Consider the following 25,095-nt stretch of genomic DNA (forward strand, 5'->3'; position numbering starts at 1 on the left):
CACAATCAAATTGCGTGTCGATTAAATCTTAAAAATGGCAAAACAACGTTCGAAATGATTTCACATTTATTTTTCAGAAAATTTTCGTTAAATTCTATGGTTGACTTGTTTTGAACTGCATTTCGCTTCCACTCTAATCCATTTAAACCAAAAATATAGATGGAAGAATTCTGGAAGCGACCCGAAGCGTCAAAACTTCCCTAACGAAACCGTAATTGCAGCGGAAGCCACTACCTATTGTATTAAACCATTAACTTACTACCTCTCCAGGTCTGCTCTGTAAATTGGTGAAACTTAAACCACTGTCACCAAGAGAAACAAAATGCAGAAAAATTTTGATATTACTGAAAACGTTTGGTAACGTTAAAAAATCCAAAATAATTAAGATGGTAAAAAAACTGATAGTCTGAAAAAGCTGACAAGGTTATCAATTGCTTAAATAATTCATGATTCTAATCTGAATAAGATCGCGAAAGCAAACGGCAGACAATAATCTTAGAAACTAAGTTAAATCTTTTCAAAGAAGAAAACTCAAATTTAAGAATCAGAAAACACCTATAATTACACTTCTAATCACTGCGAATAAGACAAAAAAAACACACTTGTTCCGTGTTGTACATATGCTAGACAACATGATTTCAAACTAATTCAAAAATTAAATTGATCATAGAAAAGACATAAGCAGCAGAAGAATTTTCAAAAGCAAAAAATCGTTTAAATTAAAACCAAGTCCGGGAGAAAGTTACAGTGAATAGTCATGAGTAGAAATTTTGGAAAAGGCTTGCTATCAAACTCTCAGTACTGCCTTATGTTTAATGAAATCAATTGCAAACCAAAGAAATGACGAAAATCTAAGAAAAACTGAAATCATTTATTTTTAACAACTGAAAAAATCAATATACCGAAAATAAATGTAGGTGCCACGACAAAGCTAGAATGATACTAAATAGACACCGTAACAAAAAGACATTCTTGATTTTTGAAAGTTAAAAATCAATTTTAAAAAATCAAGAAAAGCGAATAGATTTCATTGTTCACCATTCAAAACATAGAAAAGATAACTAGTCATCTGATACAAAGATCTGTCCTCCTGAAGAGAACAAAAAAAATGGAAAAAGCAGAATTCATAAAAACGAAACATTGAAACATTTTGCAAAAAAAATGGTCAAAAAACTTTTAACGCTGCCTTTATGAAAAAGTTTTAACTGTTTTTAAAAAACTTAACGCCAAAAATGATTAAATTTTTATTGAAAGGAAATTAAAGAAAGTTCCTCATGCTGCAAAAAAAGACTATTTCTAGCAATTACAACCAAAACACAAACAAAAAACTGACGAAAATCGCAAAAAAAACTACCAAAATCGGATTAGCATATGTACAATTTTGTTAAAAAAAATTACATCGAGGGAGAAAGAGGCGTTGAGTATATGAATTATCAAAGAGAAGCTGCCATTTTAACTGATTTTAGACAAAAAGGCGGTTAAAAGATCCAAAAATGAAGAAATTAATAGTAAAAATGCCAAAAATTAACTAAAAATCAAGAAATATGTGCCAATTTTCAACTTGAAACGCATTTTCAGGCTCTGCAAAACACTGTGGCATCAATTTCCTAGGTTGACATTTCAATATAGTATCGAATAAAATTTACCTCTTCAAAGGCAAAAAAATTTAGCCACTTAGTCGAAAAAACGGCTAAAAACGGTTATCTATATGTGCCATTCAGTCAAAAACTACTTTTCAAAGTCAAAAAGTCATTCACTAAACGCAGCGCATGATCAAAAAACTGCTCTCGCTTAGCGAAAATCTGTTCACCAAGACAGTTTTTCTCACTTTCGCTTTTAGGTCAAAGTGAACAACTCTACTTCCTGTAAAAAAAAGACCGAGAGAAAACCATTACTCCTCTTCGAGTCGTAATAAATTGTTCAGCAGTACACTTACTATAAAAATTTCTATTGAACTCCATTTAAAACTCTTTTTGAACAATTTCATGCGTTAAAAAAGCCTCTTCAGCGTCAAACGAAATTGTATATTTTTCCAACTTCGGGAGTTTGGAAATGTTCTTTGAAACTAAAAGGTTCCTTGAGAGATAACCTGCAATTGATAGTCTAAGAAAAGAGATTTTGATTGTCAATAAATAAATTTGGATAATGTGTGCTCATGTCTCTTAAAAAAACCATCTCCCTTTGAATGTAATAATTTTTAATCATATTCCATATTCACCAATTTTACCACTAAGTTTCATTAAAAGCTGTCTAATATTATCAATAGGCAAAGGATCACTTTTTGAAAAGTTGCAAAAAAGAACAATGACAAAATAAGGTTGCTACTGACTTCACTTAAAATTCCAACAGCCATTTCGCGGTGCCAATGCGGTTTTCTTTTAGAAAGTGCATACGCAGAGCGAATCCAAAAGCTGAATGTCAAGAGTAAACATCAAAACATTCAGCTCCTTGAGACAGCGGGAGAGCAACTGAGAAATGAACAAAGAACGACTTTCGCGGGGCAAAATTCTTCAGAACCAAATTAGCTATTATTAGAAAGTAAATGACAATATGAATATTTACATCGTATTTAGGCACCACATTCCCCCCTCAACAAGAAATGAAATAAAGTAATTTATTTACAGTGTATGAAGTATATAACAATTTCAATAATATTTAAATAACAGTATTTGTTGCTTAGAGTAACTGAAAGAATATTTGTGCTGGTTATTAAATCTAGTGATAAATGAGATTGAAGAAGAGCAAAGAGTTTCAAATAGATTGTTTGAAAAGTATGTTAAGACGTTTGTCGGTGTTCCCATTCTAATTTCTTTCTTCTGCATCCCAGTCTCGTTGGACTCCTTCACGCCCATAGACCTAATAGCTTTGATTTATATCTGCTAAATATCGTACTCGTGGGTCTGAAGTGATACAGAACGGATCATATGCTTTAAGGGTTTTTGTGGCTCCCGTATTGATCTGCTCTACCTGAATGCTTTCTATCTTGAGTTTTCACGTTTTAACAATTTGTTTATATCCTGTGCCTGATAACTTTCTCTGTTCATATTGTTCATGTCGTCTTGAGATCTTGATTTGCCGCAATTGGAATTCAATTGTCGTGATCAAATTGTTGATCAATTTTAGTTATTATAATTTTATTTCATTCTGCTCATTTTCTTAATTTAAATTAGTTGTCTCTCTCTTAAACTACAATTTGCTCCGCCAAAGCATTAATTTGTATCAGATAATTTTGAGTCCTATTTCGCTAAGCGAAATACCAGTCTAACAATAGAATTAGCTTTCGCTCCGCCATATCTACGCATATTCTGCATTCAGAATATTGAATCGTTCAGCTACAAAATTAATTGTAAGTTCGCCCCGCGAATTAACCAATTAATTTGGAATAGTAAATTGAATAAATCGGCACCGCGAATCAACTCAGATTACAGATTGCGAATCTGTATGACATGGCGCAGTCAGTACGTGAATCTAGAAAGACACCATTGTCGATAGAGCCATTTTGGGAACGCCCAAGGTCGGACCCACCAATCAGATGGGAGAAATGGCGGATCCAAGTAAAGCTTGCGATTCTCGCGCGAGAGAATATCACACTGGACACGCTACTGCAACCGAAACCAACGATGGTACGATTGCCAGCTGAATCAAAGTATAAGATGCCAATTGAAGATGCAACAGTTGAAACGGAGAGAGACCGTCAGATACGAAACAACCAATTGAAGTTGCAATGGGACTTAAAATGTCAAAAGATAACAAAAGCGGGAGTACTATGCGGGGAAAAACCATGGCATCTTTGCGATCAAAAATGTGTGTCTCTTTTGTACCTCAGCATCGGTACAGAGGGAAGACGCTTACTGATACAAAAATTCTCTCATGACAATATTTATGACCTGACTACCCTCAAACTTTGGGAGATGATGGAGATAGCTTTTATCCGCCCAAGAAACATCACATTCGATCGGTATGTGTTCTTCTCACGAAAGCAGAGAAAGTGTGAAACGGTAGAACAATTCTACAGCATTTTGAAAGAATTGGCGGAAAATTGCGATTTTGAAAATCGTGAGGAGGTGATCATCACGGACATTTTAATCACAAACACATTGGATGATGATATTCAACGCGAACTTCTCCGCGACACAGTTGACCCCGAAAGAGCACTTAGTATTGCAGTGAATATGGAAATGGGCCATCAGAATCAGCAGAGAAAAACATCAAATAACGGCGCAACTGGCAGTACGGTGAATGCAATACAATCATTCAATCGATTTCGCGGCGCGGGTGCACGTGGAAATCAGTCAGGCAGAGTAGCAATTAATCGTACATCAGTTGGCCAATGTAGAGGTTGTGGTCAAGCAAAGACGCAGCAAAACGGAAGAATGAGGACCCAAACAAATAATCCAGAGTGACCCCTCACCCAGAAGTCAGACTTTCGGTGCCACGAACTGAAGCCTCCCTGGAAATTAAGGTCGACAAAAAGAGACCACGAACGAAACGCTCCAAGAAAAGCCTGGACGGGCTATATGAAGTGTTGGCGCCCGGTTCTTCGGTGGTGAAGACAGATACTTTACATCAGTGATAAAGGAGCCTGGAAAAAGAGATGTGACCATCAGTAATTCAGATTTGGCTAAATTTGGCACAAAGGCCGAACGCCAAACTGAATTAAAATTGTATGCGAATCGTCGACCGAAAACACCAACGGGAAAGAATACTGAAGATCTTATTAGTCACCATGCAAAAGAGACCAGGAAAAAATTAGAAGGAGGCAAACGAATGAAACACCGAAAAATAGCAGACGATATCAGTGCGGTCTCCTCGATACATTCAAATGTAACTCGAGCTCTTCGAGTACAAATGCCCACAAAACCAAAACGAACAATTATAACAGCGCCGCCAAAGCCACCAGCAGAAGTAACAAGTGATTTCGCGGTGCCAATGGAGATGCCGCCGACATTTATTGTAATCGCGGAGCCCCCTAGTAGACCGAAACGAAAAGGTACTACCAAGGCTTCAGCTGCACTGAAACTGTTAAAAAGACAACGCTCAACGCCTTCAGTAACTGAGTCAGACGAATCACTTGCATCTGTGCAAACTTGTCCCCCCACAGCTTCAAGTTCCAGTGCACCCTCGCGAAACAAAAGGAGACAGATTATTAAGCAAACACAGATCAAGAACAAGTCATTAATTTCAGCTATAAAGACGGCCGCAGCTCAGAGTCAGCACAACGAATCAGATTTTACAGTCGACCCATGCTCCCCTGCTCAGTCTTACCCCACACAGTACTATATTTCGCCTAACTACGAGGGACCAGAGGCATCAAAGACGGTCGGCGAGGCGGAAAGATTTTATGAGAGTGACAATGATTAAAACTTGCGGAACGTTAAACTACTTTGACTAAAAATTTCGGCAATAAAAACATTATAGCAGTAATTATAGTAACTAGTACATATGTTATTAATTTTATGATAAATAAGTTCGTCATTTATTTTGTCGAAGGGGAAATGTGGTACAGTAGTACATCTCATTCATTCTGGGGCTATTGATTTGGTATAGCAAATCAAGTTATTTTAGTTAAATTTAATTTAGTTCACTTTTTTTCGCCATTTAATTTTAATCATATTTTTAGTTCTTGTTTGAAGATCAAATCTTGAGTTTTCACGTTTTTACAATTTGTTTATATCCTGTGCCTGATAACTTTGTCTGTTCATTTTGTTCATGTCGTCTTGTGATCTTGAGTTGCCGCAATTGGAATTCAATTGTCGTGATCAAATTGTTGATCAATTTTAGTTATTTTAATTTTATTTTATTCTGCTCATTTTCTTAATTCAAATTAGTTGTCTCTCTCTTAAACTAGAATTTGCTCCGCCAAAGCATTAATTTGTATCAGATAATTTTGAGTCCTATTTCGCTAAGCGAAATACCAGGTTAATTTACCAATAGAATTAACTTTCGCTCCGCCAAATCTACGCATATTCTGCATTTAGAATATTGAATCGTTCAGCTACAAAATTAATAGTAAATTCGCCCCGCGAATTAACCAATTAATTTGGAATAGTAAATTGAATAAATCGGCACCGCGAATCAACTCAGATTACAGATTGCGAATCTGTATGACACGCTGTCTTGGAAGATTGCATTTGTTGTATTTGTTGGAAGACTGATGAGCATGTTGTATTTTGTGCTCTTGTTGATGGGGTTGACTGAAAGATTTAGCGGGGTGATTGATTTGGGGATGTCGTTATTGTGTTTGACATTGTTGACTATATTTCTGTTTTCGGGCTGCGGATGTATAGTTAGATCCTAGCAACTGTTTTGCAGAGTGAGTGATTGAGGGCTAGAAAAGAGTTCTTAGTGTTTGGCTGTTTACCAGGTTTACAGTTGAATCGCATTCAATTGTGTAGATTCTTTTGTGCACTATTGCTTTTAAATTTGCAATGACTCTCCTATAAGTCGTTGTTGGTGTGATGACTTGCGCGAGGTGGGAGTGGTGATTGAGAAATAATCGGCAATTGAGTCACAAGTTTGCGAAATAGCAGCCGTCACAAGTTCATTGTCGTTTTTGTTGAGGAGTTTTGCTTTCTTAATTGGTTGGCGGACAAAATTATATACAAGCCCTCATTTTAGCACTAGGTGAAAGATCAATTTGAGCTTAAATGGCAGAAGTCAACCAAACCAACGCGTCATTCAATTATTGTGAGATTGGTTTGAACGGTGTTCATTAATATGGGACAAAAGGGCACGATGCTCGGTGATCACAGTAAATGGTTTGCCAAATAGATATAAATGGAAGTTTTCTATAGACGAAATTACTCGTAACAATTGGCATTTTTTAATATAACGTTCCTCAAAAAAAATAGGAAACCGCGATGCAAACTCTACAGCTTTTCAACTTTCTACAGTTCACTGTTCTGATGCAGCACCAAGTCCTGCTCTAGAGAAGCCGAATTCGATGCGCGTTTCGAAATTAGGTATATCGTGTGAATTTTCAGTTGCCTCCAATACTAGTTCTTTAAAACGTTCAAAATGAGTATCGTGGTCATACATCCAACTCAATTTATTTCCTGTTTTCAATAATTTTTGGAATAGATAGCAAAGAGCTGCTAAATTTGGAAAAAATTTCCCTAAATGGTGTATCGATCTTAAGAATAATCGAAGTTTCTTTATTTTAATATGGGGATTGAGGGTTAAAATTGAGGCAGTCTTGGATTCCAGATGCGCAAAACCTGTCTGAGTAAAACGTTATTCAAAAAATTTGGTCAGCAAGCCAGATGTCATTTAAACAGCTTAACGCAAAAGATATTGGCATCAAGTTTCCGAAAACAATTATAAACTAAATTTATAAGTTCCACAGGTCCATGGCCAACAACAATGATACCATACACGAAACAATGGGTGCTTTTAACCGTACTAAAGTGCAATCCATAGCTTTTGGATATCCACGGGCATGTCAGTGAGGCCAAGGCAACCCAATTGAATCTGTATCTGCCAGTCCAATCTCCATTATTTATTTTGAAATTATAGTGGCGCGCAGTTTTCTTGTATCGCCATATAGGTTCAGTTGACTATATGGGTGTTGCAGGTCTAGTGTAGGAAAAAAATACTTTCTCTGATGTTTCAAATTCATTTCAATTTTGAGTTAGCGGGTGAATCAAGTTATTAATGTTAGGTATTTGGTATTTGTTTTTTGAGAATGGATCTCTTTAGAAGTCTAGAGCTAAGTTTGCTGATTAGTCGCGACGGTGATGACTATTGGAGATTTAAAATTTAGGTCAACTAGACTTTCTAGATTTTCAGTTGCTCGTTTTTATGAGTTTTGAATTTCTAAGTTGGATTTTAAATAATTTGGTTCTCTAGTTCCTTTTGATTGATGAGTAGGTATGAAGTGTTTGTAAAATTTTGATCAACGATGATTTTTCGACTTATCAATCCAAGACACACGGCCTTGAAACTCTTTACAAACTTGATTTGTCCTGAGACATGCGTTTGTTTTGTTTCATAAACGGAATTGACAGATAATTGCTGTGTCGTTAGTCCAAATACGTTGAACACGTCCTTCCATAGAAAATGTTTATGACCCTCCTTAACAACAATTATATCCACTGGATTTGCTACGCGATCGCTAATGCTAACTGACGGTTGTACTTTGCCAACCATTTGTGTTGACGTATTCGAATACAATTTTAGTTTTTTTCTGTTTGCGTCACGAAAGAAAAATGACAATTCATCTGTAGCAAAAATCGGAAACTATTTCCTTAGAATTTCCCCAATTTTGAGATTTTGTAAAATATAAGTGTATTTACTACGCGGGCTCGGGCAACAAAATTTGCGTTGAATCCGATCTGCTGTTGGCATCTAGTAGCTGATCGCCTGGTTGTCGTCCGACTTTGATGATTTCCTATCTCGTTATAGACCGCTAATTTTAAAGCTTTTTTCGGTCCTACAGAATGACAAAGAAAACAACGCTGGTTTTTATTATGAGTTGTGTTAGCGATAAAGACAACTCCAAGTTTTGTCCGCAGGTTTTTTAAGACTACCAAATTTTTTTGTTATAGATTGACCTATTAATTGTTTTCCTATCAGGCACTGATATTGATCGAATGCGGTTTTTCACTTTCGTTTGAATGCATTGTCCGTGGCGTCTCAAATTTCCTGAGTTTTTTTGCATTAACGTTTCCTTGCAGATTTTTACTGTTAAATGTGCGGTGCCCTTCCACGCCAAGACTACGAAACAATAAAGAGACTGCTTTCTGATCTCAAAGTTTCCATGACTTGTTGCCACATAGGATGGCTTGTGCTTCAACCTTTGTATTTGTTCCTGCAAGCCACTTTCAATTGTGCATTGCAAAGTTTACGTTCACGTTCTGCCCGGGCGGTAGTGTTAGTAATTGCCTCCTCATACACGCGTTCAGCAGTCAAATTGACATAAGCAGCTGATGAACTATGAAGAGTATCAACTGTATTTCCTTCCTTATCTAATGTTGCCTGCTGTAAGGTAAATTTCCATCTTTCCCATCTCGGTGTTGGCTTCAAACTTGGCTCCTCCCAAAAGGGTTCTAATCCGAGATGATTTTGTCCGAGAGGCGCTGCTGGTGATTTTTGATTGCTAATGTATTCGCGATGCCAATGCGGTTATAATTTAGAAAGTCGATACGCTGTGCGTATCCACATACTAAATTTTTTTTATTCATTGCGAATACTTTCTGATTTTAAGCGATTAGATTGGAGGGTTTAAGACTTGTCACGAAGATGCAAAAGAGAAGCGTGACCATTTATTAAATATCAAGTGTGAACATCTAAACAATCAGCTCCTGGAGCCAGCGTGAGGCCCAGGAAGAAGTCCGCGACCCAAGACACGTATTGGCCAGACCGACCATACCCAAAACAGGCATTGGCCAGACCAACAATACCCAAAGATAGGTAATGGCCAGACCGAGCAGACTTTGGCAACCATTGGCCAGACTGAACAGACTTTGGAGAACATTTGCCAGACTGACAGGACATTGTCCAGACCATTGGGCAGACCGAAGAGATCTTAGGCCAGACCATTGTCCATACCATCGGCCAGACCGTTGTCCAGACGAATGTCCAGACCGAACAGACCCTAGCCCAGACCCTTGTCTAGACCGTAGGCCCCACCATCCGCCAGACCGCTGTCCAGCCCAATGGCCAGACCGAGCAGACCCTATGCCAGACCCTTGTCCAGACCGTAGGCCAGACCATCCGCCAGCCTGTTGTCAAGATTAATGGCCAGACCGAACAGACCTTAGGCCAGACCATTGTCCAGACCGTAGGCCAGACCATCCGTCAGACCGTTGTCCAGACCATTGGCCAGACCGAACAGATCCTAGGCCAGACTATTAGCCAGACTCATTTAAACGTGTAAAAGCATCCAATAAAATTTATATTTTTCGTTTCAATTTTTTGAATGACAAATGAATATGAGATTTTAAGAAATTATTGAAAAAAACCGTCGATTTAAAGACAAATGCAAATTTCAAAAGAAGGTTAATGAAAGATTCTAATCATCTAGAAGTAGATGTCGTTTACCATTTATGGTCTGCTATTTTGAAAAACAGTCAATACAGCACGAATTTATACAATTTGGCTCTTATTTGGCTGGACCTCTAGGCCTTGAAAATTGGTATTGGCCAGACCGAACAGGCCGAAATATGGGTATTTGGCCAGACCGAACAGACATAAATATGGGTATTGGCCAGACCGAACAGACCGAAATATGGGTATTGGCCAGACCGAAGAGACCAAAATATGAGTATTGGCCAGACCGAACAGACCAAAATTTGGGTATTGGCCAGACCGAACAGGCCGAAATTTGGGTAATGGCCAGACCGAAATATGGGTATCGGCCAGACCGAACAGACCGAAATATGGATATTGGCCAGACCGAACAGACCGAAATATGGTTATCCGCCAGACCGAACAGACTAAAATTGCCATTGGGCAGACGGAAGGCGCGACCCAAATTTTTTCCAGACCATTGTGGACGGTCGCACCGGACCCCTCCGCGACCCAAGTCGGTCTGGCCAATACCTGTCTTGGGTCGCGAACTTCATCCTGGGGAGCAATTGAGATACGAACAAAAAATGACATTCGCGAGAGGCGAACATCGCGACACCTAAATTAGACATAATTTAAATGAAATGACTAAAAGAAATTTCACATCCATCGTATTTTTGCACCATATATAGATTGAAAATCGAAGTCAACAAGACGTTGACAAAAATTTGGCGGGGTGAACATCGATGCGCAATCGAAGGATTTCAGAAGTCCTAATAAAAATACGACCATCATAATTGATCATGACCGTCAATTAAATTTATCCAAAATGCGCAAAAAAGCTGCATTTTCATTTTAACGCATTAAAAAATAGCAATTCTTACTCAAAACTTATGCTGAAATCGGCTAACTTCGCACCGAGAGGCGCTGCTGGTGAATTTTGATTGCTACTGCATTCGCGATGCCAATGCGGTTACAATTTAGAAAGTCGATACGCGTTGGGGATCCAAATACTGAATTTTTTTATTCATTGCGAATACTTTCTGATATTAAGCGATTAGATTGGAGGTTTTAAGACTTGTCACGAAGATGCAAAGGAGAAGCGTGATCATTTATTAAATATCAAGTGTGAACATCTGAACAATCAGCTCCTGGAACCAGCGTGAGAGCAATTGAGATACGAACAAAAAATGACATTCGCGAGAGGCGAATATCACGAGACGTAAATAAGACATAATTTAAATAAAATACTAAAATAAATTTCGTCAACAAGACGTTGACAAAAGTTTCGCGAGGTGAACATCGATGCGGGGTGATCATCGATTTCAGAAGTCATAATAAAAATACGACCATCATAATTGATCATGACTTTCAATTAAATCTATTCAAAATGCGCAAAAAAGCTGCAATTTCAATTTAACGCATTAGAAAACAGCAATTCTTAAAAAACAACTTATGCTGAAATCGTGAACCTTGCACCGACTCAATTGTGAAATATTTCACTGTGATTTGTAACAATGACATGGCGATAGAGAAACACCTGCCGAAAGAATAGAATAATGAACATTCGCTGCGTCGCATTATTTTTCTTAGAACCACAGTTGAATTAATTAGAAACTAAATCCAATCTGACATGACATCAGACGATCTATATGCTTATGCAAAGGAGAACCATGAAAATGGAGATACAATAAAAGAGACAGAAACTATTAGAAGCGCAAATTGAAGACTTGTCTTTCATTTGATAGGTTAACGAACGCTGCATAGGTTAACAAATATTAAACGATAAGTACTAGAGCAATGAGCCACAATTAAATGTGAAATTCAAAGTTGAATGAACCCCGCTTCCTCTATCTTTTAAATATTTTTTTTTAAATTACATTTAATTTGGAACACTTCATCAGTTGGAACAATTATTGCAGAAAACATAAAAAAAAGTTAGCGTTGCTTTTCTTTTGCTACCTTTTGTTATTTTCTCTCTTTGATTATTTAACAAAAAAAATTACTCGCCTACCAGCAAATTTCATTACAAAAAATATTTAACGAAAATGTTTCAAATAAAAGAGTCTCAATGATATACACAACTTCCTCTGGAAAAGTAGAGCTCAGAGAAACTGTTTTCACTCATCTGTAAACTTAAAACTCAACAAGAACAGTTCTAAACTCAAAACCAGACGGCTCGCGCGAGACTGTGCCTGGCACTGAAAGTTCCAACATAGGTCTGAGGTTTTAAAAAATTTCAAATACTACTTTTAAAATCAGTTTTGAAAAGCTCAAGTTTAAGTATTTTCTGGAGCTACCTTATTGAAAATTTTGGTTAATACTATAACTGAAAAAACTAGAAGCCCTGATTTTGATGATATACTTACAGATATTAAACCGCATGCATTGTCAATTTTTGCATTATAAAGCAGCTTCTCAGAAATTTCATGCTCAAAAAGTGCAATTAGTTGTTTTTTTTCAAAATACGAAGCCATCAGTTTATCAAGTCGAAGCAGCAAACAATTACCTGAATTCTCAAATCAGACTTTGTTCTCATTGGAAAAAGGCTCAACAAATGAAAACTTTGCCAGATAGACAGACTATGACCGAATTGATTTTTCGTTTCAGTAGAAGCTACCGAAAGTCAAGAAATTGTCATAAATTAGAGTTGGTATACTGTGAACTTTTTTCCTTTTGGATATCACTCTGTGTGAAGTTATCTTCATTTACTAGATCTTCATTAGGACAGTTTCCAAAATAGAACAATATGAATCAAACACAACTAAAAATGTTCCAATAGAAAACTACGCGACAAATGGAAAAATAATAATTTGACTTTTTTCGAGATTTTCGTATTCAAATACTGAAACCAGCTTATGCAGGTGGTTTCTGTATTTTTATGATTCAATCAAATTTGAACCAACTGTAGAAAGTATCCTTTCAATTCAACGCAGCAAGTGTTGGGAAGCCGGTGGCAGTGTCGGCAAATATAGTATGACTTGTTGCCACATAGGAAGGCTTGTGCTTCAATCTTTGTATTTGTTCCTGCAAGCCACTTTCAATTGTGCATTGCAAAGTTGGCGTTCGCGTTCTGCCCGGGCGGTATTGTTAGTAATTGCCTCTTCATACGCCCGTTCAGCGGTCAAATTGACATAGGCAGCTGTTGAACTATGAAGAGTGTCAACTGTAGTTCCTTCCTTATCTAATGTTGCCCGCTGTAATGGAACTTTCCATCTTTCCCATCTCAGTGTTGGCTTCAAAGTTGGCTTCTCCCAAAAGGATTCTATTCCGAGATGAGTTTGTCCGAGAGGCGCTGCTGGTGAATTTTGATTGCTACTGCATTCGCGATGCCAATGCGGTTACAATTTAGAAAGTCGATACGCGTTGCGGATCCAAATACTGAATTTTTTTATTCATTGCGAATACTTTCTGATTTTAAGCGATTAGATTGGAGGATTTAAGACTTGTCACGAAGATGCAAAGGAGAAGCGTGATCATTTATTAAATATCAAGTGTGAACATCTGAACAATCAGCTCCTGGAACCAGCGTGAGAGCAATTGAGATACGAACAAAAAATGACATTCGCGAGAGGCGAATATCACGAGACCTAAATAAGACATAATTTAAATGAAATACTAAAATAAATTTCGTTAACAAGACGTTGACAAAAGTTTCGCGAGGTGAACATCGATGCGGGGTGAACATCGATTTCAGAAGTCATAATAAAAATACGACCATCATAATTGATCATGACTTTCAATTAAATCTATTCAAAATGCGCAAAAAAGCTGCAATTTCAATTTAACGCATTAGAAAATAGCAATTCTTGAAAAACAACTTATGCTGAAATCGGTGAACCTTGCACCGACTCAATTGTGAAATATTTCACTGTGATTTGTAACAATGACATGGCGATAGAGAAACACCTGCCGAAAGAATAGAATAATGAACATTCGCTGCGTCGCATTATTTTTCTTAGAACCACAGTTGAATTAATTAGAAACTAAATCCAATCTGACGACATCAGACGATCTATATGCTTATGCAAAGGAGAACCATGAAAATGAAGATACAATAAAAGAGACAGAAACTATTAGAAGCGCAAATTGAAGACTTGTCTTTCATTTGATAGGTTAACGAACGCTGCATAGGTTAACAAATATTTAACGATAAGTACTAAAGCAATGAGTCACAACTAAACGTGAAATTCAAAGTAGAATGAGCTCCGCTTCGTCTATCTTTTAAATATTTCTTTTTTAAAATGCATTTAATTTTTGGTAAAAACAGGCATCAGTTGGAACAATTATTGCAGAAAACAGAAAAAAATTAGCGTTGCTTTTCTTTTGCTACTTTTTGTTATTTTTTCTCTTTGATTATTTTACTCACCAAACAGTGGTTTTTATTACAAAAAATATGTAACGAAAATGTTTCAATTGAAAGCGTCTCAATGATATACACAACTTCCTCTAGAAAAGTAGACCTCAGAGAAACTGTTTTCACTCATCTGTAAATTTAAAACTCAACAAGAGCTGTTCTAAACTCAAAACCAGACGGCTCGCGCGAGACTGTGCCTGGCACTGAAAGTTCCAACATAGGTCTAAGGTTTTACAAAATTTCAGATACTATTTTTAAAATCAGTTTTGAAAAGCTCAAGTTTAAGTATTTTCTGGAGCTAACTTATTGAAAATTTCCGTTAATACTATAACTGAAAAAACTAGAAGCCCTAATTTTGATATACTTACAGATATTAAACCACATGCATTGTCAATTTTTGCATTATAAAGCAGCTTCTCAGAAAATTCATGCTCAAAAAGAGCAATTAGTTGTTTTTTTTCAAAATACGAAGCCATCAGTTTATCAAGTCGAAGCAGCAAACAATTACCCGAATTCTCAAACCAGTCTTTGTTCTCATTGGAAAATTGCTCAACAAATGAAAACTTTGCCAATTAGACAGACTATGATCGAATTGATTTTTCGTTTCAGTAGAAGCCACTGAAAGTCAAGAAATCGTCATAAATTAGAGTTGGTAATAATGTGAAGTGTTGTCCTTTTGGATATCACTCTGTGTGAAGTTATCTTCATTTATTTGATCTTCATTAGGACAGTTTCCAAATTAGAACAATATGAATCAAACACAACTAAAAATGTTCCATTAAAAAACTACGCGACAAATGGAAAAATATTAATTTAACTTTTTTCGCGATTTTTGTATTCAAATACCGAAACCAGCTTATGCAGGTGGTTTCTGTAATTTTATGATTCAATCAAATTTGAATCAACTGTAGAATATATCCTTTCAATTCAACGCAGCAAGTGTTGGGCAGCCAGTTGCAGTGTCGGCAAATATAGTATTGTTCTTCTTTTTTCGTATTTGCTTTCTTTCTGGTCTTCGAGCCTCATATTCTGCAAATGCAACTAAACATCGTCCCATAGAAGCTGCAACAAATAACAACAATTATCAATCATTCTCACCACAATATTTACTCTAGCTCTTCTCCATTTCTCACATTTGGCCGAGTCTGTGATTAAATAATTGCAATCAAACTGCATATGTTGTATTTGGGTATTTTTAACGTATCAGGGGAGTTGCTCAGATAGTTTCACAAAATTAGTTCATTTTCGTTGGAGAACTTTCATCTTTCACATTCATCAATTAAAAAAAGTTGCAATAAATTTTCCATGCTTTTGCAGTTGAAAGATTTAGTCTATCATAAAGAGGCTCTTCTTTCCTCCATAAGTTTGTGCGACTGGCCACAAAACAATCAGAAAGACAGAAAATTTCAATTTTCTTTAGCTTTCTCTCCTTTTTCTCTTGAAAAAGCGTTTTCCTGCAAATAAAGAGGGAGAGCAACAGAAATCAGTGCTATAGGAATTCTAGACAAGTAAATCAATGAAAATAACAATTGCAATAGAAATTTTAATATTTCTATTACAATTGAAAGTCGTTCAATACTTCATAGGAAAAGCGAAATTAAATGTATTTTTTCTCTTTTTGATAAAGATTTGTTTTCTCAATTTCTTTTTTGGCTGAATCCAAAATTTTCTCAACTACAAAAACTTTCAAGCCTAAAATGGGCATTAAGAAGAGGAGGAAGAACTTAACAATTTTTTGTCAGTTTTTGTCTTCAGAATAATTCATTTTTGGGAAATTTTGTTTTTTCTTCAAATAAATTAATATGACCAAATAAAATTATGGATATCTATTTTTCTGTCGATTTTCTAACAACCATTTTCATCTAGTTTTATATCCACCTCATGAACTATTCTTTTCTTGTTTTCCTTTCAATTTTTTAAACAGCTCCACCTTTTAAATCTGGAATAAAATATTTATTTTAAAAATAAAATCAAAAATAGGCTAAAAGATCTGGAAAAAGATGTTTCTCGTTTTTCACTACGATGCGTACACAAAAAATAGAAATTTGACAGAAGAGAAAGGAAAAAGCCAGCCTACCATTTACATACCCTCATTTTGGAAAAATGGAACAATTGCTACAACTGGTAAGAAAAGCAGTTAATTTCGTATTGTTTTTGGTACTGAATTCAAGGCGACAATCTTTATCAATATTAGAGATTCAGCTCATTCTCATTAAAATTCTAAAGAACTTCTGCAGTTCATAACGCCGAGCAAAAAATTTGGATTTGGGTTGTCAACATATTGACCGTAGAACAGTTGTTGAGAAACCCCAAAATTTCTAGACTTGCTATTTTTCTAAATCTTTGGAGTATGGAAATATCAGTTTGCAAAAAGACAACTTTCATTAAAGAAGAAAACTTTTAGCAGAGAATATAAAAGCGTCGCTTTTTCTGAAAAGCCGCAAATTTTTAAACAATCCATTGATTGCTCAACTTTAACGAAAAAAAACTAAAAATACTTTCCACAATTTGGTTCCACATAGAGAAAGTTGAAAACAATTGCTTTTTTATGCCAATTCAAATTAACGGTACCAACACTTTGAAGCTTTTTTGTTATCACGTACTTTTTTGTGACCAAAGTTCAATTATTGGAGCTGTAAAACATTTTCAGGCTTTGTTTCAGCTGTTAACTTTTAAAATTAACTAAAACAAAAGAACTTTTTATCTTTATGTCGATGATATTGCCGGAAAATAGTGCGTATCACCCAAATACTTTTGCAGAGCTCCACCTTATCTTATTTGTTTCTTCCGGTGAAAATAGTACATTTTTTATTCAAAAATGTCAGCATTTTTTACGACCATGTTTTCAGATTGCGAGTGAGTGGACAACAGTGACACTAGGCAAAAGTCGTTCAGATTTGCGTCAAAAACTAAAAAAAAAAAATCCGACATATTGGTCCACGATGTCTGTTTTAGAGCAAGCGTGGACATGGACAAGATCTTGTCACTCGTCACTGGTTTTCTACGCTCGCCTGCACTGTTATTCACACCATAACTTGTCCACCCCATCCCTTAGCTAATTTCGTCGATGGTATACATTACGCTAATTAAACCGAAATGAAAGAAAGAGCTTAGTTGGTGATTTGAGCCAGAGAATTCCGTAACAAAACTAATTGCGGAAAAACGGGACAATTGACCGATGAGCAACATTAGTTATTGAGGAAAAACATTTAAATCTCTGAATTATGTCGCAAGTAAATGCTGAATAAATGAGCAGCAAAATTTTTAACTAATTGATGATTTTTGTGAAGAATTAATTGCACAGAATCGTGGACAACGTTTACGTTATCTGTGGATAAGAATGACGGAATCTATGCTTTTTCCGTCACTGTTTTGCACAGCTAACACATCGCTTTTTCAACGTGGACACACATTGACGTGAAATGGCAATATCTGTCGAGTTTTGCACTGTTGTCCAAAAAGGCCCCATAAAGCCTCAAAATTGCAAGAAAGTTCTATTTGCACCGTAATGTCAGTTCAATCTCTTTGGCAGACTAAAAGAGGTTAGTAAAATGTAAGATCCAAATATTCTTTAAGTCTGTTAAATTGTTAGAGGCGTGGAGTGCAAATGCTCGAAATCAGACAGATGAAAGAAGTGGGGCCGGAAATTTTCAGTTGCTCTTGAACGACTGGTCTGAAATCAAGATCCAGTGAAGCATATGACAAAACAAAAGATGCAAGCCGTTTTAGGGTAGATGACGTCAACAAAACAACCTAGTCTCTAATTTGACTGATTTACAGGTTTGCTTTTTTATATCAACTCTCATATTGGTTGTCTTAGTGTGAAGAATATCTGGTTCCAATGAACACTGAGTCTGCCAGTGGTCAATAGGTTTTGTATTACTACGATTTTTCCAACAATTGTCCCACTCTGGTACCTAGCAGAGACAAAATTAATGTGTTCGCTCATGGTCTAAAAATCGTGTTTACAACGTTATATAGGTATCGTTTTCATACATCTAAGCAAAAATTAAGTTTCAACGGAAGTTCAAATTAAAAACCTTCACAAAGATGTTTTCCAACAACCATACTGGAAGTTAAAGGCTTTCGGAAAATGCCATTACTCTTTAATAAAATAGCGGTGAACGACAATAGCAGATTATTACACCAGGCTATAGATCAAGAGTTATAGTCTACTTGAATGAATTTAAATTCATTTCTGCAAGATTCGAATTCTTTTTAATTACTTAATAAAGCAAAGAAAGTTGACCTTTATATCTTTTTGAAACAAAATATTTCAGACCGCAAAATTGTTGGCATGTGTTCTGATCCATTGTGAGGGTAGTTAAGCCCCAACTAAAGATTAAAAAGAGGCAAATGAAGTGTTGATATACATAGTGAAATATTTTTCGTGTTCCAATAATTTCGCTGTCTTAAATATATTTTAAACCAGGTAACCTAAATTGTTTAAATTGATTTTCGCCCGGCTTGCCAAAATTGTTCGGCAATTTTTCTCTGATAAACAATGCTCCTGAAGTATTAATTTTTCCTGTTTTTTACTTCACAATTCCAAATCGTTTTGCCTTATGTTTTAAGTGGTATGAACGCCATGGTATTGCCAAGTTAGTACTTTCCTCTGGTTGGCTTCTAATTAGCTGGTTATATCTTTTCAAGAGTAGCTCTCCCTTGTGCAAGCGTAAAGAAATTCGCGAATCGTAAAGCAAATATATATTGATCTCATTCTCTCGAAAAGAGCGGTATTAAAAAAACCCACTCTCTTTTAGCTCCTTTCCAATTTCACTCAGCACGCAAACCACTTCAATTTTTTTTCACGCGTTTCATTTCTTGCTTCGAAATTCACTGCAATAAAATGATAAGCACTTCTCCAATACTCCTCTTGAGTCGTAAAAAGACAGTGCCCCAATACAATTCAATGAGTAAAAAACCAAGAGAAGGCCAATAATTACCCCAGCTATCGCTCTGGTGCTAATAGTTACAATAACTCCTCGCCGCGTCATAATATAAAAGACAAGATCACCGCAAGATAGCTACGCTCAGCTTCCAGATTTGCAGCTAATATAGACCTCAATCAAGATTTCCGCCATTGAAAGCCGAGCTCAGGGAAAACATTTCTGTACAGAAGTATTGAAGTACAAACTACAATTCAGTCTCAGGTCATGAAAATAGAATTCCTTCAAAATTTAAAGCTCAACATTTACTATCACATGATATTCATAAATTTTACCTTGCACAATGATACAGTTTTATTTGCTCCGTGTAACTATAAACCTAAACTCATATTTGTTCCGACCCTCTTGAGGGGGGAGGAACTATATACTCAACTGGGTTTTTTTTTTTGTTCAGTGAATTTTCGCCGCTCGATATATTCATCGTAGAGAGTTGAGACTGGTATCATTAGAAAGCTCGTCCAGCGTAGAATATGGAATTAAAAAGATTTTTTTAATTTTCGTTTTCTACAGGGAGTTATCGAGGCTTAAACTTCTGAGAAAAGAAGAGTGAATTCACGTTGTTTTTATTCACATTTTCCGGAATTTTTGCCTAAATTTTCGTCAATTTTGCTAAAATTTGTTATAATTTTTGAGAATAGTGTCGTTGGTTTTATTTTTGAAGACGAACAAGCATTGTTGATTGTTTTGATTTAATTTTTTGGTCAAAAAATTTGGATAAACATTTCAAAATTTAGCCTTTTTCATCAACAATAGCACGAAATAAGCTACTTTAGTCCACTTTGATTAAATTTGCCTACAGTACACCCCCAAGCAACACTCATACAATCTTTGTAGACTCAAAGGGGGGCTATTTCTACTTCAGAGTCCGCAGAGAGTGCCTTGTAGTTAAAACTTTGCCGTTTTTTGCTAACTTTACTCGTTGATTATCAAAAATGCAAAATTTATTTTGAGTTTCAACTCAGAAATTTTCTATATCTACAACATTCGAAAAATCAATTGTTCTTAACGGACAATAGGTATTAACAGGGGTAGTTTTGGGCCATTCTTGGACTGTTACAATCCAAAAAATATCGGGTTGTAATCAGTCGAGTCAAGACTTTTTTTTAATAATAAAGAACAGAACATATCAAATCAAAGCTCAGGAGTGATAGGTTCAACCAAATCGCTTGCTAAACAGCTCCAGGCTAATGCATTTAGTTTTTTTATTGAAAGTTTACGGTCGTTTCTTTTTTAAAAATAATTGACTTTTCAATAAATAATGGCTTAATTAACTTTTCCTCTATTTTTTTCTTAATTTGTTCAACTTTCAGCTTAGTGTCAGCAGAAAAAGACTACTTCTTCTTTCTACTGAGTTAACATTTATTCTCGATTGCAGTTTTAAGCCTGAAATTATTGTTTTCTGGCTTTGATACTACAAGATTTTAGATTTTTGTTTGTTTTGATATTTGCCAGGTTTTCACCTTTTCTAATTTTGTCACATTATCACATTATTGACAGTTCTCATGTCACCTTATTAGCATTCAAATTAAAGCACAATTGAACATATTAAAATCCTGAAAGATATAAATCATCGTTTTAATGGCCTCGACGCCTCTTTCTTGAAGAAATCAATTGAATTTTTTAATTTTGTCTTAACTGTCATTTATACTTTGTTGTTTCGGTCGTATGTAATTTCCTGTATAGTGATAGCTTTCATTGGCTTTTCATGGAAGAATAGAAAAACCGATATTCTGATATTAGCAGAAAGCTGATGGCTTTTATGACTTTCAAACCCATCGTTTTCCAAAATTAAGAAAAAAAAAACTTTTTTAACTTCGCAATTTTTTTTATGTTTCTTTTTGTTACCTAATCTCGTTAGTTGATTACAGGTCAAATATGACATTATGGGTGTCAAGGGAATAAAAGGGATTGGTGTCCCAAAATCTTTTTTTTAAAGATTTTGTTATGACCTTACTGGCTTCGACACCGCTTTTTCACAAAAAAAAGTAAATTAATTTGATTTTTGTCATATTTGACGTTCTTTTTGTAGATGCAAGAAAAATTCTGGATAATTACAGGTCTCGAGGGTTTCCTTTTCATGAATAAACGACGATATTTAAATAGCTCTTTTTGTAATTAGTGCCTTTCATGACATTGAATGTAATTTTGTTTCGAAAAAAAAATTAAAGTATTACATACTTTAGCACTTCGCTTTTTTGTCTACTTGTTACCTAGTCTTATTAATGATGAAGAAGGCGCAATCAAATATATTTTGAGTGCCAAAATTTTGCTTGACGGTTTTGACAGCGTTTTCTGGCAAGTTTCAATTGAAATTTTGTTTGTTCTTTGTTGTTCTTTTTAGCCGCTCTAAAAAATGAATAAGGTCAGGTCCTAATGCCCATCTATAGAAGCAGTGGTAATCGCAAATTTGTGGTAATATCAATTTATTCTTAATGGTATTTATTACTTTGAAGTTAATTGTTTCAAAAAAATAAGTTAATTTTTTTACTTTACTGTTTTTGTTCTTTTTTGTATAATTGTTACCAAACCTTTTTATGGACTGGTCGCATATGTTTTCTGGTGATTTATAAGTTATTTTTGTTTAGTTTCAGGTTTATATGACGGTATGTTGACTTTGTTATTAAATTTAGTTTTTAAGAGGGACATAAATTTTTTGATGTAATTAATGTTTGTTGTTGTTGTTGTTTGATTTTGCTGTTCGTTTTGACTCGCTTTCTTAATATTGACATATTACAGCAATTTAATGCATAAATTTTTACTCCACTGAGTTATTTGTTTTGGAGGTTATCTTATCGTTCATACAGAATTTTTTGAAAAAGACTTGGGCTTGTTTGGGATTCGCAAAAAATAATTTTTGGGTTTTTCTATCTGTTCCTCATTTGGTAGACAATTATGCCAAAATTGTGGATGGGCGGGGTCGGAACCTTATGTGCCATTGCACATTACCGAGCCGCCTTGTTAGTTTCTAAATTCATAAGTGCGTATAAAAAGTCAGCAATCTGTTCGCCCAACAACTAATGTCCATCTAGCGCTTCAAGATACCTCTGTTCGAATATCTTTGGGAATAGTAAATGCCTAATTGGCATGTAAGCTCCAAGTGCCACAGGGAATACCATCTTCAGGTACGATAGAGGTGCAAATCCCAACCCGCACAATACAACCAACTCCACAACTTGCAAAAAGGTGAATAGGTGGATTTTCTTCTGAGTAACGTGACGAACGTAGTGATTGGGAGGGTACGCACTCTGCTCAGTGACCCAAAGTAACAATCTCTCAAAGAACTCGTTGCCCAAAAGTGATACCGCTGCAACGTACAGAAGCACCCCATTTAGCACTGGAATCGCGATCCAATCAATTGGCTCCGGGAACAGGTAGATTGACACTCCAATAAGCGCGTTGGCTAAAATAGACGTGAGCCTTGTTTCGTGTACCTTCACAACCACATCTGTCATTACACCCTGCTGCATGCGCTCCTCAAACTCAGCCAGTGCACGTACATGGAGAGGCGAGTGGGGCAATGCTCCATGGATCCAAGGAAGAGCGAAGAGGGATAAGACAACATTAATCACTGCCAGAACCAGCAAATCCAAATGATAGGCCGGTCCCTTTTTCAGATTATTCTTAGGGTTGTTTACAAAGGAAGCTGAGATATTCTGGTCGATGAAAAACAAAATAGACAAACAGAACCCCATTGCAAATGATACCAGCCAACCCCCAACACTCAATCCCGCAATGTCGGGAATTTTGAAGTACTCCTCATCCTTTTCCGCCTCAATTTTTGGGAGCTCAACATCATCGGCCAGATAGCTGCCAACAAAAGCGAAGATGACGACAGAGCAAGGAAGAGCGTAGTCAGCCAGAAGAACTCGTTTAGTTGAGTCCAGGTAGGGACTTTTTGTGAAATTAAACAGAGTGACGCCGAGCCAAAGGGTTCCCAACATCAACAGCAAAGCAAGTAGAGCTATTTCCTGAAACAAAAGACTGAAATAGAAACAACTAATAATCACGCTAATCAGAAGGGATCAGCTTCAAAAATAAACTACACCTCGTATAAATGTTCTGGTACTTGCTACAGGAATTTTTCAATTTCAAGATATTTCCGATTAAAATTTAACTCTTAATTAACACTTCTGAAGTGTATAAAAAATGTCTGAAATAATTGAGCACTACAAATGTTTCTACAGGAGTTACAAATGTTTAATGTTAGTTTGGGACCATTCTAGGTTAAGCTTAGGGAGGCAAACCTCACTAGGGGTTAAGAGCGGAGGGTAAAATGTGGGGGTCAAAAAATTGCGCTTTAATACAATGAATTCACTCCTCAGCAGGTTCGCTGAACCGTACCCTTATGACAAGTTAATCTCACATGGCGCTACACTACCATTTAAAGAGTATGCGATTTCTCTCGTCCAAAAGTCAAGTGGGTGTGAGGAAAATGATTTCAAATTAGGTCACAGTATGTTAATGATTTAAGCGAGAAAATAGGAAATAGCTGAGAAGTTTTACAGTTTCCAGATGATACAGCGATTGTAGGTCACGCGAAGGACAATGGTCAATTGCAAAAGAACGCTGAAAACATGTTAAAGGAAACTGATCAATATATGACACAAATTAAGTTGTCATTGAATGAAGGAAAAACGGAAAATGGTTTTCAGAAATAACAATTTATCAAACGCATCCAGCAGTTTAATGGTTACTCTTTTAAACAATCCGATAATTGTCGCTACTTAGGCCTTATTCTCGATAAGTAATCGACTAAATAAAAGCAGTTTAACAAAATCATGAACAAGGTGGCATCGGCAATTCAGGTCATTATGTTTGATACGTCATCAAATACCTTTGATAACTAGCATAAAACTTTCGAAATCACTTGTCCTATCACACCTGAATTTCAGTGCCATTTTTTCCAATTGCAATTGGTTTATATAATCAACAACCAAATCAATTGGAGCATAAAAGTTTGTGTTCTTGAACCAAATACGAAACTGAACGGAGATCTGCTTCTTGAAGCAAAAATTCTTCGCGGAGCTACAAATAACAAAACTGTCCGTGGAAAATTTTCAAAACATGTTTTGACAGGCCAAAAAATCCAAACAGAAAAGTTCAATGTACGGAAGACGCGGTATTTAGCATACATGAGCGTAGGAATATTATTTCCTTGAATTAATGTAAGACCGAATGGAGCAACGGCTCAATTATTGGAAACTATATTCGCACGTGGAAGAGGCTACCAATGGAGACGAGAAAAGTAAAACAAAAAAAAAATTTGAGGAAAAAGTAAGAAAGGACATGCTCAGAAGACTCGAACATTTTCCAATAGACAAAAGAGCTACCCGATTTAAATATTTTTACTAGCGCCTTTTTAGAACGCAAGAAACCAAACCTTAGTGCATTTTCGGAGAAGACACCAACAGACATAACTTTTCAATCAATTTCAAGGAAAATATGACTAGCAGATTTGTGTTTAGTTAAATATATAAACAATCAAATATCACAAAGTTCAAAAAATTTTTTGCTTTTTATTGACCAGGATCACAATAAAAATGTGGCTCCAATTATGTGACTAAGCTCTACCAACTGATCAGGAGAAGAACTATATACTCGAAGGTATTTCAAGTTCTGTCTCTTTCGCCCAGTCAATTTGATTACGCTTAACCAAACATTGTACACAAATCAAAAAAAACTTCAGCTAAAAATAACTATTGATACCAAGATGAAAAGCTGCTTGCACAATCAAATGTCTGCTTGTACAATATCTGCTTGAACAAACGCTGCTTGTACAAT

At 36.0% G+C, this 25,095-nt stretch overlaps 1 protein-coding gene across 1 annotated transcript in view; it reads right to left on the minus strand.

The window, feature by feature from the left end:
- Positions 1 to 22,160: 22,160 nt before the first annotated feature.
- Positions 22,161 to 25,095, minus strand: part of LOC142336595 (uncharacterized) — a 72,403-nt gene continuing 69,468 nt past the window's right edge. Inside the window, exon 15 of the mRNA XM_075385506.1 lies at positions 22,161 to 23,282. Coding sequence (XP_075241621.1) covers positions 22,329 to 23,282 — 954 coding nt within the window. The 3' untranslated portion in view covers positions 22,161 to 22,328. The remainder of the gene's footprint in view (positions 23,283 to 25,095) is intronic.

Source organism: Convolutriloba macropyga, chromosome 3 (assembly GCF_964194025.1).
Source record: "Convolutriloba macropyga chromosome 3, txConMacr16.3, whole genome shotgun sequence".
Taxonomy (NCBI): Eukaryota; Metazoa; Xenacoelomorpha; order Acoela; family Convolutidae; genus Convolutriloba; species Convolutriloba macropyga.